Source organism: Felis catus, chromosome B3 (assembly GCF_018350175.1).
Source record: "Felis catus isolate Fca126 chromosome B3, F.catus_Fca126_mat1.0, whole genome shotgun sequence".
Lineage (NCBI taxonomy): Eukaryota > Metazoa > Chordata > Mammalia > Carnivora > Felidae > Felis > Felis catus.
Window position 1 is genome coordinate 6,850,490 of NC_058373.1, and position 17,730 is coordinate 6,868,219.

General features: G+C 51.0%; 1 protein-coding gene across 4 annotated transcripts in view; it reads right to left on the reverse strand.

Moving 5' to 3' along the window:
* The window catches only part of ACAN (aggrecan), a 69,124-nt gene that overhangs the window by 39,993 nt on the left and 11,401 nt on the right, over positions 1-17,730 (reverse strand). For all 4 annotated transcript variants that reach the window (XM_045058818.1, XM_045058817.1, XM_045058816.1 and 1 more), the window contains exon 2: positions 483-559. In XM_045058818.1, coding sequence (XP_044914753.1) covers positions 483-552 — 70 coding nt within the window. In that variant the 5' untranslated portion in view covers positions 553-559. The remainder of the gene's footprint in view (positions 1-482; positions 560-17,730) is intronic.

The following is a 17,730-nucleotide window of genomic DNA, read 5'->3' on the forward strand; positions in this document are numbered from 1 at the left end:
ACAAAGACCTGTGTGATTTGTTGGTGGTTTCTTTCTGACCGCTTCTCAAGCAAGTTTCTCTTCTTTGATACCCCCGTTGATCCTCCCTTGCTGGCATTTCCTCTTTTGGCTTATCTATATCCTGCCTCCACCCCAAGCTCAGTATGTGGCAATTTGGGGTAAGGTCCACAGAGGGGAGACTGGGAAGATGGGCACCTGCCAGGAGCTCTCCCCCTCATGCTCTCTGTCCATCCTAGAGGGCAGCCGGGAGAAGCAGTACCCAAGCAAGGGCTCCTGGACGCACGCGTGTCGCCCTCATCCCTTGTGGTTAGCCTTGCCTTCGTTCGATAGGAAAGAGCCAGGGCCAGGAAAAGGCCGGGAAAAGGCCAGGAAAGGGGAAATCATAACCCTGGGAGTAGCAGCACTAAGTTTGGGACCCAGTACCCAGAATCCAGTCTTCAGTGCCTGCTGGATACATGAGACACGCACGGGAGTGTCCTCACCTGAAGCTTCTATTGCGCTGGCTGCTGTAATGACCCTCAGAGTCACAAACACCAAGAGTAAAGTGGTCATAGTTCACCTGGAAGAAGGGAGGCAGAGGAGTTAGGTTCAGCTACAGTGCGGTTGAGGGTCACGTGGGCATAGGACGCAAGGTGATAAATTCCACGTGCAGGGATCTGAAATCACATCAAGATAAAGAGGCTACATGTGGTTGGAGGGATGCCTTCTGCAAGAATCCTCTCGTCCCAAAGCCTTCACAGGTTTCTCGGTTTCATTGCACGTGGTAGGCTGGAAACCTCCTGTCTTTTCTAGTCAACCTCCCATCTTCTAATCTGCAAAGGCTGATCTGGAAGGATCCCTGTGATGGTTGATTTTATATCAGCCTGACTGGGCCCTGGGGTCCTCAGGTATGTCTTCAAATGTTATTCTGGGTGTGTCTGTGAGGGTGTTCTTGGGCGAGATGAGCATTTAAGTTGGTAGACTAAAGCAGATTGGCCTGTTAATACGGGTGGGCCTCATCCAATCAGTTGATGGTACGAATAAAACAAAAAAGGCTGAACCTCCCCCAGGAGAGAGAGAGAGAGAATTCCTCTTCCCTGATGACCTTCAAACCGCCTTCAGACTTGAACCCAGACAGTGGCTCTTCCTGGGTCTCGAGTCTTCAGAGTCAGGCTACAACGACACCCTGGTTCTCCTGGGCCCCCAGCTTGCCTGATACCTCTGTAATCATGTGAGCCAAGTCCTTCTAGTAAATCTCTTACTCTATGTATGCATACCTCCAGTTGCCTTTTCCTCTCTGGAGAACCCTGTCAGAATCCCTGAGAAATGAAATGAGTTCGCCAACCTCCCCGATGAAATCCAGACCTGTCACCAACTTCAAATTCAAGAACCTTGTGTGTTTAGGATGAAGAATGCTCCAAGCTTTCGTGCACAATTCAGGGGCCTGCTTCAAGCCAGGGGAAGGATGCCCACCCAGAGAGCTCTTGAGGAGGCTCAGGGATGGGCCGGTTAATGATGTAGGAGGACAATGAGAGTCCAGGACCCCCGGAGCCCTCCTGCTGGCCTCAACAATGACTTCATGTGCATCAGAAAAACCTTCCTTTTCTGCTGGAGAACTGTCACGCCAAGTATACAGATATGTGACAATCACATCATAAAGGCATTCCCTGCACAATTGGGCTCTTGACTCCCAAGTGGACCGTGCACAGACCCTCAAAAGACCCCATTAAATTTCTAAGAGGTCAGCCAGAGCAGTGGTTGTCAGCCTTGGCTGTGCACTGAAATCACCTGGGCGTCAGCCTGGTCTTCAGGCATTCAGAAGCTCCCAGATGCTTCTAATGTGCGGCCTAGATGAGCACCGTTGGTTAGAGGGTGTGCAGTCACGCTGCGGAGGCCTGTGACTGGCACTCCCTGACACGTGCCCGACGATGTCCCTTGAGCTCTCCTGCGGGAGGGTCCTGTGCTGGGGCCCACCCTGCCCTCCTCTCCGGTGTGGGAGCATTCAATTTTGGTTTGAGAAGTGTCTGCATCACAGATGCTCCTTGGGGAGGAGGGAGGCAGCTCTGGAGGGGGAGGGGGTGGAGGATCTGGAACTAAAGACAAGAATGGAGATTCCGGGGGGCTTTGGGAAGCTGGGGTGACGCCCCCGGGTTCTCTGCTGGGTCAGAGTCTGATGGCCCAGCAGGTGTCGCTGTTGGCTCAGTCACCATCAGCGGGGGGGGGGGGGGGGGGGGGGGGAGAGGGCTCCTGGGCTGCCATCCCAGGAATGCCTGGGGGAGGGGCGGGCAGGGGACAGGACTCTGAGGAACCCTTTTGGGTGACGTGGCCTATTGTTTTGAGTGACCTTTCTTTCTATCACAATCTGTCATTCATGCCACATACGTTGGTCACCTGAGGGATGGAAGGGCTGTCTGTGTGGCCCTGCTGGGGGGACAGAGACGAATGCATGAGGCACGTTTCCCTCACACCATAGGAAGTCTGGAAAATGCCAGAGACCTAACAAGCAGCCCCTTGCTTCTCTCCTCAGGGACTTTTCTCCGATGTTGCCTTCAAAAAACGATCTCTGGGGTTCCAGGTGCTGGGACCGTGAGGGGCCACTGAGTTGTGGGCACTCCTGTTCAGGCCCGGTATGACACCCCCGGCCCCACTGAGGCTAAAAGGGTAAGGTGTCCCCTCTGGTCTGGGGAGGGGGCTAGACTTGTGGGCTCCTCTCTTCCCAGAGCCTCAGGGATACTGTGTCCAGACACAGGGCCCGCCTGTTCTTCCCTCAGAACACCCTCCACTGGGAAATTTTGTGTATGTTTTCGGAGGTGTGTTTCTTCCCAAACTCTGTGAACAAGACTGATATTGTCTGGGATGCAGTGCTTCTCTGTGGGGCTTGGGCCCGCTCTGTGTTTCTCCTTGGCCTCGACCAGGAATGAAAAGGGTGGAGGCTTGGGGTAGGGGTGGACTGGGCAGAGAAACTAATTTTATTTCTTCTTCTTCTTTTTTTTTTTTTTTTAAAGACAAACTTTGGGCTAGAAACATCGCAATAAATATGCTCTTGTGTGTGTGTGTGTGTTTTCTCAGCTGTAAAGAAAATAGGGAGAAATTCCATTCTGTCTGGGTTCCAAGTGTCTCCAGGACTCACTGCGTCTTTTATGGGAGGAGGTGGACACTGCCAGATGGTCAACAGGGAGGCCTTTCTCCATGGGAAGCCAAGCCAGGTGGAGGCGAGGGGGAATGTGTGGCCGGGGCAGAGCAAGGGGACAGGGGCGTCAGAAAGGAAGGGGAAAGAGGAGTTTGGGGGAGCAGGAAGTGGGTGCTGGATGAAGGCCGGGGTGCGAGGGGTTCCGTGTGTGGTTGGGTTGGTCATCGAGGAGCTGGCTTCCTTGGGAGAGAAGTGCTAGGAGACCCGACGGGGGAAAGCAAGCTTAGCAGGGCTTTTAAACTGAGCTGAGGGTGCGTGTGCGTGTGTGCGTGTAGATAGGGAAACCCTCCGCCTCCTCGTCAGCTAGCCTCTGTCACATGGTCGGGTGCCAACCCGGCTGTGGCCTTAGCCTTTACTCCACCCGATTAAGACACTGGGTGGGCAGCTTACCCGCTTGCCTCGAATCTCTCTGTTCCCGCACTGTGCAGTGGAGACCCCCGGACCTGAGGCACACCCTGCTCCCCCCCAGGCCGGAGGTATCCAGTCCTGGTCCTGGCGTGGCCACCTCCTACTTTAATAACACAGGACCCACCCCCATGGCTGTTTCAAGACTGAGAGAGATAATGTGACAGTCAGGTTCCCTTTTGAGGGTGGGGGCCGTGTCTCCAGCTCGGAACTCAGTAGGCATCCGTCAGCACCACTGCCCCCCACGTCCCTGGTGGCAGGACTGGGTGAGCCTCTCCAGATGTGTGGGCTGGAAGAGCACCCAGCGGCTGGGGCTTCACAGCCGTGACCTCCCTGCCAGGGATCCTGTCCACGTGCATCTGAGGCACGTGGTCTGCAGTCTCTAACTGAATAGGAGGTGCCCATTCACAAGGTGGCTCATGCCATGGCTGGGCAGCTGGGATGGTGTTCAACATCTTCCAAGCTGGGGTCTGAATGACCCACCCCCATTATACTTTCGACCCACGAGCTCTACTCTCAGGGACCGCAATAAAAATGTCCATCCCTCTTGCAAGGGACTCATGCCAGATCTTCAGGGGTCCTGTCTTCTCCCACGAGCTGCCCAGTTCCTTCAACTCTTCCTCATGTACCTTCCAGATCTCGCCCTCCTTCCTGGAGCCACAGACGTTAGTGCATGTCAAGTTCAACTCCTTCATTTTACAGGTGAAGAAACGGAGGTCCAAAGAGGTTAAGGGATTTGCTCAAGGCCACATAGTAAGTTGAAGATGGAACCAGGGCCAGAACTAGGGGCGTGGTCATCATCACCCCATGTTGTAAGCTCTACAAGGCAGTGGCCACATCTGTCTTGTGCCTCCCTGTCTCCCCAGCCCCCGGCAGAGCACCCAGCCCAGAGAGAGGTCAATCAGAAAATATCTGCTGAATGAATGAATGAATGAATGAATGAATAAATGGAGGCCTAAGCACCCTAGGCCTCTGAAGGAGGAGAAGGGGTGCTGGAGGCTAAGCATCTATGAGGCGCATGGCTTTTGGGGGTAGACCACCCCCATTTTGCATTCAGCACATCTCAGCTAGAGAGATACATACTGCTCGCTTGTGATGTACATGGCTGTGTTGATTCATGCCAGCGTCCCAATAATGGCATGTGACTTTGGGAAGGTCACAGCCCATGCGCAGCCCAGGGGTGTGACAAACAGGGTCTTCCCTTCCCAGGGCCCCAGGGAGAACTACTGGGATGCCACAGCCAGCCTGCACTGGCTGGCCAGAGACGATTTTGGATATCTCTTCCCAACTCCGTTTTCAACGACATCACATTGGTAGCCAGAAATTGGTCACGATGGGAACATTTCTGGCACGGAAATGAGGGAACACCACAAACGGGGACTTCTGTCTTGCTCCCCCTTTTTGGGAGTGGGCTTATCAGCACACTACTGGAAGTAATTAATACTAAATGAAGAACAAGGCTGGTCCTCCTCTCTCACAACTGGGCTGCAGCCAGGTTAGCACTTTCTTTGTTCTCCTATAGATGCTGGCTTTGCCTCATCATGCAGATCATGACCTCCTTAAGGATGAAAGACAAGTTTTAAGTAAAAAAAAAAAAAAAAAGAATTCCCTCCGTGTTAACTCACACAGCGCTGGGAACAACAAAAATGATTTTCGATACTACTTATTGATGAACCAGCGGACATTGGAATTTGGTAGACTGATTGACCAGTAAGATTTGTCAGTAACTAAGCAGCTCTATGTCCGTGACTTAAGTCCTGAGGAAAGGATTGAAAAGGACCAAGGTCACCCATTCCTCCAGCCACTGGCCTCCATCATATCACTTATTTAAGCAGGCTAATCTCACAACCATGTCTCTTGTTGTTCATGGACAAGCCCCTTCCTACATCTGTGCGTAACAGTATTGACATATGCACTTAACACTGGGATTTCAAACCCAGCATAGAGAAAGGGGCAGGAGTCCCACACCGAGGACACATCTAGCCAGAGTGACCCCGAATACACCTCCTAATTTTCCATATACTCTAACCAGACATGGTGGGAAGGTATGGAAAGGGAGAGCCAGGAAGCTGATTACAGTCCTAGCTCTGTCCTAACTCATGGGGGAACCCATGGAAGCCCTCAGTTTTCCCATCTGTAAACTGGAATCACAACGCAAGCTTCACCCCCATGAGAATTGTGAAGGTATTTTTTGTGCATGTGAATATTCTTTTTGTATTTCCTCCTCTTTCTCCTCTCTCCCTCTTCCTCCCATTCCTTAGTCTCTCTCTACCCGTGTCTTTTTCCATATCTTTGATTTCCTTTTTCCGATTTTGTTATTTGCTCTGCTGTCACTGACGCATCTTAAATTCTTGACAACCATTCATGCAGGGTCGAGTCTGGGGGGCGGAGTGAGTTCCCAAGTGAGAGGCCTAACCCACTCTTGGACCATCCATCAGCAGGGAGGAGTCCTGCAGGTGTCCCCAGTCCTGGCTCTCCCTGTGCCCCCAGAAACCCCAGGAGGACTGGTTCCTGCAGCCCAACATGGCGGCTCCTCCCCAAAGCCTGTCAGGGAAGATGCTCCAGGAAGAAGGATGGCTGCTACACAAATCCACTTCTGCTTGCAGAACTGCAGGTGGTCCTTGCTAACTTCCTTCCAGGAATTTTCAAGTGGGTTTTTATTTTTTTTTTATTATTATTTTTTTTCAACGTTTATTTATTTTTGGGACAGAGAGAGACAGAGCATGAACGGGGGAGGGGCAGAGAGAGAGGGAGACACAGAATCGGAAACAGGCTCCAGGCTCTGAGCCATCAGCTCAGAGCCCGACGCGGGGCTCGAACTCACGGACCGCGAGATCGTGACCTGAACTGAAGTTGGATGCTTAACCGACTGAGCCACCCAGGTGCCCCAAGAGTTGGATGCTTAACTGACTGCGCCACCCAGGCGCCCTAGGTGGGTTTTTAAAAAGCTCTAATCAGAAGGCGCTTGGGTGGCTCAGTTGGTTGGGTGACTGGCTTTGGCTCAGGTCATGATCTCATGGTTTGCGAGTTCAAGCCCCGCATCGGGCTGGATGCTGACAGCTCAGAGCCTGGAGCCTTGCTTCAGATTCCGTGTCTCTCTACTTGAGCTCTGTCTCTCAATAATAAATAAACGTTAAAAAAAGTTCAATGTTTTTTTTTTTTTAGTTTTTTAAAGTTTTTTTTAAATGTTTATTTATTATTGAGAGACAGAGAGACAGAAAATAAGCAGGGGAGGGGCAGAGAGAGAGGGAGACACAGAATCCGAAGCAGGCTCCCGGCTCTGAGAGTCAGCACAGAGCCCGACATGGGGCTCAAACTCACAAACTGCAAGATCATGACCTGAGCCAAAGTCGGACGCTTAACTGACTGAGCCACCCAGGTGCCCCGACGTTAAAAACTGTTTTAATAAAAATTCAAAAGTAAAAAGCTCTAACCAAGCCATTCCTGATTAAACGGGTCTTGTCTCAGCCAGTGTACCTGCAAAAACATGAATATCACTTGGTGTAGCTGGATTCCCATCAGCCAACTCAGGAGGAAAGCCAGTAGAGCCCTCCCTTGAGCTGGGTCTTCTGGGCCTTTCTTACTGTCCCACTCTGCCATGGAGGACCCTGGCCTCTGGCAGCTGGAAGAGCTGGCCAACTCCTTGCTGCTTCCTGTGCTGCTGATCCCACAGGGGCAGGGACAGGGGAGCTAAGGGAAGGAAGCCCTTTCTGAACGTCAGCTTCAGAAATTAGCCCAAGGAGCGGTTTCTGCCGATGCCGACCGGTGGCCAACCTCACCGTCCTGACCAGGGGCCTAGCAGGATGCTGGTTCCACAATAAAAACAAATCTGCCCTCACTTTGCTGAAGGCATATGTGGTCTTGAAGGTGAAGGTCCTGCCTGTGGAGGGGGGTGGTGAGCACAACATGGAACAGAAAGGAGGAGACCCTGGTCAGGGCACGGAGCACATATAAGACTTTAGAAGACATCGATTTCTTTCCTCTCTGGCCTGTCTTGATTTCCTTCACCCACTGATAAATGTCCTTGGTAGTAATCACTGTTTGGCTTGGATCTGTCGTGACAAGAGATACGCTGTTCCTTATCTGCTCTCTGGGGTCTACTTTGAACACAGGCTCTTTGCAATATCCTAAAATGGCCTCTTCTCACATTTCTCAAATATGGGAAACCTATGATATGGTATGGGAGAAGGTGGATACCTTAAGAATGCAACCTGAATTCACACCCTTGACCTATAACTTGCTATTTGGGTGAACTTGGGCAAGCGTCTTGGCATCTCTGGCCAGAAAGTCTATGGGTGAGGCCTCTGGAAATGGCTAACTTCCAGTCAGGAGGAGAGGCAGCGAATGACGTTCTAAACTTCCTCTTGTTCCTTCCAAATCTCAAAACAGAAGTTTCTATGTCCCCCGGGGAGTCAGATCCTCTTGTGTGAGGTGACAGGAATGGGGAGGGAGGGAGCCTGTATCACGTTGGAAGCATAGGTCAGAAGGGATGGCTAAGGCAAAGGGAAGCTTGGCCTACGTACGTCCTGGCAAAGCAGGATGAATGTCGTTGGAGTGAAAGCCAGCCCTCCGCCACGGCCTACAAGGCGTTACACGATCTGCCTCTGCTCCTGCTTGTGCCACATCTCAGAGTTCTATTTCCAGCCATATTCTAGCCGTTCCTTTTTTTTTTTTTTCCTAAGTTTTATTTATTTAAGTGATCTCTACACCCCATGTGGGGCTCGAACTCATGACCCGGAGAGCAAGAGTTACAAGCTCTTCTGACTGAGCCAGCCAGGCGCCCCTCTAGCTGTTCCTTAAACACAAAGACTTGTTTCCTTGTAAGCGCTTTTGTAACTGCCTTTCGTTCTTTCTGGCACACGCTTGTGGATCTTTCCCTACCTGGCCACTTTTCAGCATTCCAGGCTCAGTCCCAATGTCCCTTCCCTGAGCGCCCTGTTCTCTCACCACCACCCAGAGCCTCCCTGATGTTGTTTATCGATATTATTATTCTTGGAAATTAATGTCCTTTCTTGCTTATTCCCTGTTTCCCCTACTGGAACATACACTCCGTGAGGGCAGGGACTTTTGTCTGGTTTGCTCACTGCTATATTCCCAGTGCCTAGAATAATGCCTGGCACGGTAGTAGGTAAACAAGAAATAGTCACTGAATAAATGAACGGATGGCTGTTAATGAATGGGCAATGCCCCTTCCGGATTAAGGTTGGGAGTGGAAGGCGTGGAAAGCTTAAGACTGATCGTAACTGTTGAATGTCCCCTGATTGTAGAGCATTCCCGCCTCCTCAGTCCTGGAGAAAGGGCAGCTGTGAGCAGGGGCTGTCAGGGGAGTCTGGAGCATTCCCATAGCCCATGGCAACATCCATACATGGCCCATGGAAACATCTGTTCATGCTCCTCTCCTGCTAGGAGGGGACCAAGAGTGGGGCAGGATGGCCAGGCAGGGAGTGGTGAGCGACTCCAGAGACAGCATCCAGGAACAAAACAGAACACGACAAAGGCTGCACTTCCAAGGCGCTGGGAGGGAGGCTGAGTCCAGGAGCTGAGAAGAAAGGCTGGCCATGGGTGGTGCTTCCTAAGGGTTGGGTGCCTGTGGCCACCCCGGCCCTGAAGCATATGCCTGGACAAGGGTGGGGGCACTTGAAGGCAGAATTCAGCTCAACACCACCAACCTTTCCCCGTTATGCCCCCCTCTCCCCACTCTCCATTGCAAATTCCCAGGAAAACCAGTTTAAAGTGGAGGGGTACATGGCATGCTTATTGGTTCCTCTTCACTCACCCAGGGACATTTAGTTTTGCCCTGTTCTCTCTGTGGAAAAAAACCTAGGGTTTGGGCCCCGCCCCTTCCTGTTCTCAGCCTCCCCTTCCAGCCGGGCACTTAGAGGTTTTCTCTGCATTAATTTCAGACATTGTGTAAATATCGAACCTGGGATTTTGGAAAGGAGTGTCCTTCAGCCCAAACTTTCCATCAAGCACAAGCACCCTTTTTGGGGCAGGGATCCCGGGCCAAGAGCTGACTTCCCTCCGCGTGGTGCTGACCGCCAACCTGGCAGAACAGAGAGCTCCTTCCTGATGGGGTTTGGGAAAGGGGCTAGGGGACCCAGTGTGACTCCTCAGTGGCCTCCCTGGCTGAGAATGGAGCCCAGGTTTCAAAAATGATCTTCGGTAGAGGTTTCTGGAAGCTGAGAGTCCTGTTGGAAATGTCTGCTTGTCAGAAACGGCCATCAGGTGTTTGGGGTTAGAGTCGAGTCCCTGGGCAGGCAGAGGGCCAGATGCCTGGCAAGTGGCAGGCAGGAAACGGGGAGCAGCTGACCCAACCCCTTAAACTTGTGGGGCAGATGATCAGGTTCTATGAGTTTCGTTCCTACGGTCTAGTCAAGGGTAAGAAGGAAAATGGATTCCTGGAGTCAAGCCTCATTCTTTTGATTCTACTTTGCATGCCTCGGTTCCAGGACTGGGAAAGACTCCTGGAGAACAGCCATTAACTCCTTTTGGGTCCTGCTCCTCTTTGAGAGACAATGGGAGCTGTGGACCCAGCTTTCAGGAGGGGACCTTTAAGTTTTCTTGGGGGCCTTAGGGCACACTGGATAGTCTATGCTAACAATGTGACCTATGCGTCTTGGGTCATACGGTATCAACTTGACCTCTGGAGGTGCGGGAGATGAAGGTCAACCATTTGGGCAGTCAGCCACGTGACCACTCCCCCCCCCCTCCCCCCCGCTAAAAACTCCGGACACCGAGGCTCGGTGAGCTTCCCTGGTTGGCAGTGCTCCGTGTTGTGTCACCCTGTGTGCTGTCCACACGACTCCCCTGGGCGAACACAGCTGGTCACCCTGGGATGCTTTCCTACGGGCCTCTTTGCTTTGCTCATTGATCTGTATTCTTCTGCTAGAAAACACCAAAACCATGAGTAGAACAGCTCTGCTGACTTCTGAGCATCCTTCTAAAGAACTTACTGAATGAGAACGTGGTCTTGGAGACCTCCTGAAACTGCTCCTTCAGGTTAGCCCGTCCTGCCCAGCGTGGTTCAGGGTTGGCTGATGGGACAGTGGACAAGACACCTTCAGCCCATGGCCATCCGTCACCCACACTGCTGTCCTTTCTTGGGGCATGTGCTCTGAAGAGCTGAGGACTCTTTTTTAGCTCTCCTGTGGAAGGTATAATTGCCTCTCATCTGGAAAAGCTCCAAGCATTTCTTGCCTTACGTCCCTCCCTCCTTTCCTCTGTCAAACTCCCACCACAGGGGAACCTCTGTAGTAGGTGCTGAGGGGGACCTAAGGATGGGCCCGTGTGAATCCACGAGAGATAAGATGGATGGTGTGGGACGGGAGATATGATGTATGAATAAGCCCTACAATGACAGGAAGGGCTGCTCTCAATGAGAAAGTTCCAGAGCTGAGAAAATGCAGAAATCCCTCCTGTTTGGAGGGCCTGGAGGGGCTTTGAAGAAGAGGTGACATTTGAGCTGAGCCTTGACAGACAAGACCCTATGGTAGAGGGAAAGGGCATTCTAGGAGGGAGAAAGGCATGGACAAAGGAGTAGATCCAAGTTGTATAGGATCGAACAAAGTCAGAAACAAGGCTGGGCCAGATTCTGAAGAACCTTCACAATTAGGCTAGTGAACCTGGCTTCATTTTGTAGGTGATGGGGAGGCTCTCGGGGGGTTCAGGAAAGACCCGATCTGAGGTGCGTCAGAAGGAAACTGAAGCTTCTGCTCCAGCTGTTGGCTGGCTACGCCTCTGTGAAGTCTCCCTGGTGCCCCATCATGACCAAGTTCACCCTCCTCCGTGGGAGCAGGATCACACACGGCTTGCAGCATTTGTCCGCCTCTGTGAGGACACCGCACCCACCAGGGCGCGGACCAGGCTCATTCTTCCTTGGGTCTCCTTCATGCCTGAGCGCCCACCACCACCATTTCCCCTAAATATTGCCACGTACTGAAAGTTGACCCCAAGCCAGCATGATGCCCAACAGCAGTCTGAACAAACGCATCATCTCCTTCAATGCTCACGATTGGCCTGGGAGGGCACACTGCTGCTGGCGTCATTTTAGAATGGAGGGGACAGAGGCTCAGAGCAAGTCAATAACTTATCTCAAATCCCATAGCCAGGGAGTGGTAGGGGGCCAGGACTCAAGCCCAAGCGGGTCTAACTCCTCACCAGGGCTCTGCTTCCCACACAGATGCTGGCGACGGGGGCAGGTGTCGAGGATGGAGCCTGTCAGTTTATTCTCATCATCCGAACGAAGCCTTTGACAATCTACGGAACCAGCCTGAAAGCACGGATTCCATCAGAGGACATTTGCCGCGTGCCTGCTGCAAGAGTCCTCCCACGGGTCGGGTTAAGCTTCAGAGTTTGACTCAGAGCACCTTGGGGCTGCAGAGTAAGGCTGAAAACCCCAAAGAGCTTGCTCTCTGAGTCCCTCACAGACCCCCTCTGACTCTCAATTTGTTCCAGAATAGCTGGCGACGAGCTGTGAAGCAACTGACATAGGATGTGACACCTGGCCTTCTTTCCTCCCCTTCCAGCTGCCTCCCGGCGGCGTGTCCCTAGTCCTCGGCCAGCCTTTTCTGGCTGTGTGACTCTGCCCTGCAAGGCTGTCAGGATTACAGTGCCTAATAGCCTCCCGACAGGATGCCAGCGCAGCCGCCTTCCAGAAAACGCCTTCTAGGGACTCACTCTGTCTGCTGCCTCCCGGCTCCTCCCACCAGTGTTCCTTCAGCCACGTGGGCCTCACAAGAAAGCCACCTTTCCTTTTGTGTTGTTGTTGCTGCTGTTTTAAATTCTTTTAAAGGGAATTGTGGTGAAACACACAAGCCACAAGATTCACCATCTTAACTATTCTGCGCGTATTTTACGGTGCTGTGACGCGAGGTACATTCACGTTGTCACATTATTGTGCAACCCTCACCACCGTCTGCCAAACCGAAACTCTGTCCCCATTGGACAGTAACTCCTGTTTCCCCCTCCCCCAGTCCCCGGCAACCACCGTTCTACTTTCTGTCCCTATGAATTTGATGACTGTCTGTCCTTTTGACGAGGAAAATCAATATCCCTATCTAACGTACTATCTAGAGATTTCATGCGCTAGTCCAATTGGATAGATTCCATTTTTTTTTTTTCCTGGAGTGCTTTATATATTCAAGGAGAACTTCGTGCACTCAGGGCCCTGCCAGGTACCACACTGCCTTCAGCATTTAGGGGGGCCTGCTTTGTCACGGGGGTGGGCTCCAAAGCCACAGGAGGTGGAAACCAGGTATGATCAACATTTCCCTTGAAAATTTCTTCAGAGGGCACCGTGTTGGGGCCCCCTCGCACTCTTTCTAAATGAATCAAATACAATTGTCTTTTTCCATTTCTGGGCTGGGTTATTTATTTATTTATTTATTTATTTATTTTTTAATGTTTATTTATTTTTGAGAGAGAGAGAGAGAGACAGAGTGCAAGCAGAGAGAGAGGGAGACACAGAATCTGAAACAGGCTCCAGGCTCTGAGCTGTCAGCACAGAGCTCGATGTGGGGCTTGAACTCACAAACGGTGAGATCATGACCTGAGCCGAAGTTGGACACTTTACTGACCGAGCCGCCCAGGCGCCCCTGTTTTTTAATTTTTTTAAAGTGGGCTTCACGCTGGGTGTGAAACCCAACTCAGGGCTTGAACTCACAACTCTGAGATCAAGACCTGAGCTGAGATCAAGAGTCCGATGCTTGCTTAACCGACTGAGCCACCCAGGTGCCCCTGGGCTGGGTTATTTCTTTATCTGAGCAGCAGATGAATTAATTGGCTTGTGAGAAGGGCTATCTTATATGAGCAATACTTACTAAAACTAGAAACATGCTTGGCTCTTCAAGAGGCCCATACCATGAGAGGCACAAGGGAAGTGAGGCCTTCCCTGGGAGAAGCAAATTTGCGTCTCTTGTCTCCGGCTTGCAGGGTACAGATGCCCCAGACCTGGGGCGCCTGGGTGGCACAGTCGGTTAAGCGTCCGACTTCAGCCAGGTCACGATCTCGCGGTCCGTGAGTTCGAGCCCCGCGTCGGGCTCTGTGCTGACCGCTCAGAGCCTGGAGCCTGTTTCCGATTCTGTGTCTCCCTCTCTCTCTGCCCCTCCTCCATTCATGCTCTGTCTCTCTCTGTCCCAAAAATAAATAAACGTTGAAAAAAAAATTAAAAAAACAGATGCCCCAGACCTGGGAGAGCCTGCAGACTTCATCATGCTCCGAGCTGTCGGCACAGAGCCCAACGCGGGGCTCGAACTCACAGATCTCGAGATCATGACCTGAGCCGAAGTCGGATATTTAACCGACTGAGCCACCCAGGCACCTGCAGACTTCCTCATGGAAGCGTGCTCTCTCTCAGTAACTATCACTGCACGGTAGCTGAGCCTCACACCCATCTTAGCTTGGTAGAGCAGCAGTGCCTACCTTCCCTGCTGGAAGGAGGGTGGAAAAATCCACCCACAGCTGCACAGACAGCCGTCGTGCTGGGACAAGGCCTGGGGCTCTCTGCTTCATACTTAGTTTTCATTGCAGACATGGCTTTCTCCCACCGGGACCGTGGGCTCTCCTCGAGGGCAGGGCAGACTTCCTCCGCCTTGTGTATTCCCCACCGTGTCCCATAGACAGCCTGGCACATAGAATGTTCTAATTATGGAAAACCGCTTACTGACTTGCAAACGCGCTCACACGAGAAAGCAAACTGCAAAATGTTATGCAGAACACAACTCCATTCCCTTTTAGTGTGTGTCTATTCACGGGGCGGGGAAGACCCAAAAGATATACATAGATTTAACTCTGGTTATCTTTGGGTGTTAGGTTTATGGTAGATTTTTATTTTTTCCATTTTTGCGTGTTTATATTTCCTAAACTTTCTATGATGCCCTTTACTGTTTTTCAAAGGAAAAGTGTTTCCAAAAATAAAATGAAATTTTATATCCTTTTAAAAAAAAAATCTGCATTCAGGACGACCACAGGAGAAAATAAATTCCAGCCCTGGCAGGCCATTAGAACTGGAGCTTGTGTGTCAAAGCCAATAAACTCCCCGGTGACCAAGGTGATAGCCAGCAGGGGGTGGGGGTGGGGAGGGAGCGGGGGTGGGGGTTGGAGGAGAGGAGAAAGTTCTCTATGTATTAAAACTCCGGGGAATGTACTGAGAGACAGTATTTTCTCCTGTTACAGTTAGGTGTTCAACAGACTCTGGGTCCAAGGTCTCTCCAGCTCACGACTCTCTCCCAAAGGTGGTCCTGTCTGTGAGCCAACGAATGCCCATGACGTTCACAGGCATGGCATGCCAGAATGAGCACAGCTTTACTGGACGTACACCGTGACGGATGGGCCCCAGACTAGGCGACAAGCCCCTTTGCTTCTCTTTGCCTGGGTCCAATCTGAGCAATTCACCTTCTCTCTAGGCATGAAATAGCTGGAAACCATGAACTTTGGAATCAGACAGTCACGAGTTCGAATCCCGGCCCTATCACTTATCAGTCGTGCCTCGGTTTCACCATTTACAAAATGGGGATAATCAGACCTACTTCATAGAGCTTCCTGCTGCTCCGGGTTATGTGACAACATTTAAATCCTTTCTACTCAACATGCCCGGTCTCTGGTTACATAAAAGCACTGATGAATCAGAGGACGTGTCATTTATTTAATTTGATAGAACTTCCCGTACATCTCAGAAATGAAGCCAAGTACAAGATACAGTAGCATGTCAATAAGGGTGTTATGGGTTGGACCAAGTTCCCCACCCCCCAAAAAGGATGTGGAAGCCTTAAGCCCCAGTCTGTGAATGTGACCTTATCTGGAAATAGGGTCTTTGCGGACGTAGTCATGTTAAGGTGAGGTCATTAGGATGGGTCCTGAATCCAGTACGACTGGCGTCCTCAGAAGAAGGGGAAACGGTGAGTGACGACCCAGGCCTGCATGGAGAGCGTCATGTGACCACGGAGGCAGAGGCCAGAGTGAGACAAGGCGGGCCCAGGAATGCCAAAAACTGGCCGGGCTGTTACCTGAAGCTGGGAAGAGGCAAGGAAGGAGGCTCTTCTACATGTTTAAGAGGGAGCATGGCCCCGAAGAGACCTTGACTTTGGGCTTCTGGCTAGACGTGAGACAATACATTTCTGTCATTTTAAGCCACCGGTTTGTGGGTCTTTGTGGTGCTTTGTTATGACAGCCCAGGAAACTAATACGATAGGTAACTTTTTTACTACTGCTACTACTACTCCTGAAAACACTTCTGAAAAAGGAGATTGCCAAACCTTACTTGGAAGTCAACCTCAGGATGATTTCGATTTCTTTCGAAAATTGTTTCTCATGTCTGACCTAAATCTTTCCTGCCTTTTCTTCTTAATGCTTATTTATTTTTGAGAGAGAGAGAGAAAACACACGAGCGGGGAAGGGGCAGAGAGAGAGAGAGAGAGCGGGGGAGAGAGAGAATCCCAAGCAGGCTCCACGCTGTTAGCGCAGAGCCCGACTCCAGGCTTGAACTTGTGAACTGTGAGATCACAACCTGAACTGAAACCGAGAGTCAGACACTTAACCGACTGAGCCGCCCAGGTGCCCCTCTCCTGCCTTTCTTTTCTCTGTGCCACTCAGGCGTCATGCCTTGGAATTGGTCTTTTTTTTATATATGTATTTTATTTTTAAGTAATCTCTACACCCAATGTGGGACTCAGACTCACAACCCTGAGCTCAAGAGTGACAGGCTCTACCAACTGAGCCAGCCAGGAGCTCTGGGATTGCTCTTTTCTTTTCTTCTTCTTTTTTTAAATATTTATTTATTTTGAGAGAAAGAGTGAGCACGAGCAGGGGGAGGAGCAGAGAGAGAGGGAGAGAGAGAACCCCAAGCAGGCTCTGCAAGTGTAGACCAGGATTATTATTATTTTTTTTTAGTTTTTATTTATTTATTTATTTATTTATTTATTTATTTATTTATATTAAATTTTTTTTTCTTTTTCAACGTTTTATTTATTTTTGAGACAGAGAGAGACAGAGCATGAACGGGGGAGGGGCAGAGAGAGAGGGAGACACAGAATCGGAAACAGGCTCCAGGCTCTGAGCCATCAGCCCAGAGCCCGACGCGGGGCTCGAACTCACGGACCTCGAGACCGTGACCTGGCCGAAGTCGGACGCTTAACCGACTGCGCCACCCAGGCGCCCCAGTTTTTATTTATTTATTTGGAGAGCCAGAGAGAAAGAGAGAGAGCATGAGCAGGGGAGGGACAGAGAGAGGGAGAGAGAGAGAGAATCCCAAGCAGGTTCCACACGCTGACAGCACAAAGCCCAATGCAGGGCTTGAACCCATGAACTGTGAGATCATGACCTGAGCAGAAATCAAGAGTCAAATGCATAACCAACTGAGCCATTCAGGTGTCTCACCAGGATTGTTCTTGATGGATTTTTCTAGATCTTTCTCAACTGCCCTTTGAACCCAATATTTTTTTTAACTTTTTAAAAAAATGCTTATTTATTTATTTTGAGAGAGAGAGAGAGAGAGAGAGAGAGAGAGAGAGAGAGAGAGAGAATGTGAGCAGGGGAAGGACAGAGAGAGAAGGAGACAGAATCCCAAGCAGGCTTCACCTTGTCAGCACAGAGCTTGACTGCAAGGCTCGATCCCACAAACCGTGAGATCATGACCTGAGCTGAAATCAAGAGTCAGACGTTTAACTGACTGAGTGACCCAGGGGCCCCCTTTAAACTCAATCTTTGTGACTTTCTTGGTTTGGCTCCTTGACCCTCACGTCATCATCAGACCCTTCCATTTCCCTTTCTGTCCTCACTGATTGACAATGTGGCTCTCTGTATTCTAGGGAGCCAGGAGAAGGGAGAAACCTATCCCAGATCCTGGTCTGGATTTTATTAACAAAAACGCAGAAGTGAAGGTTTCTTTGAGTTTTCTGGCCCATCGAGACTCAGAGCCTCTTTTCTCCTAGTGTCCACATAGGACCAAGAAAGGCTGACGTCTCAACAGAGGCACAACTGAGGCTGTTCAGCTGTCTTAACATGCTCAGAACCACCGAAGGTTCTCCCAGGACAGTTAGACTTCCTAGCTCCCCCAGTTCCAGGAGGAAAGGACAGGGCCTAGAGCAGGAGATCAGAGGGACCAGAAGCGGCTCCTGGTCCTAGTATACCAGCCCCTCCCTCCCTCCTGAAAGCTGTCTGCC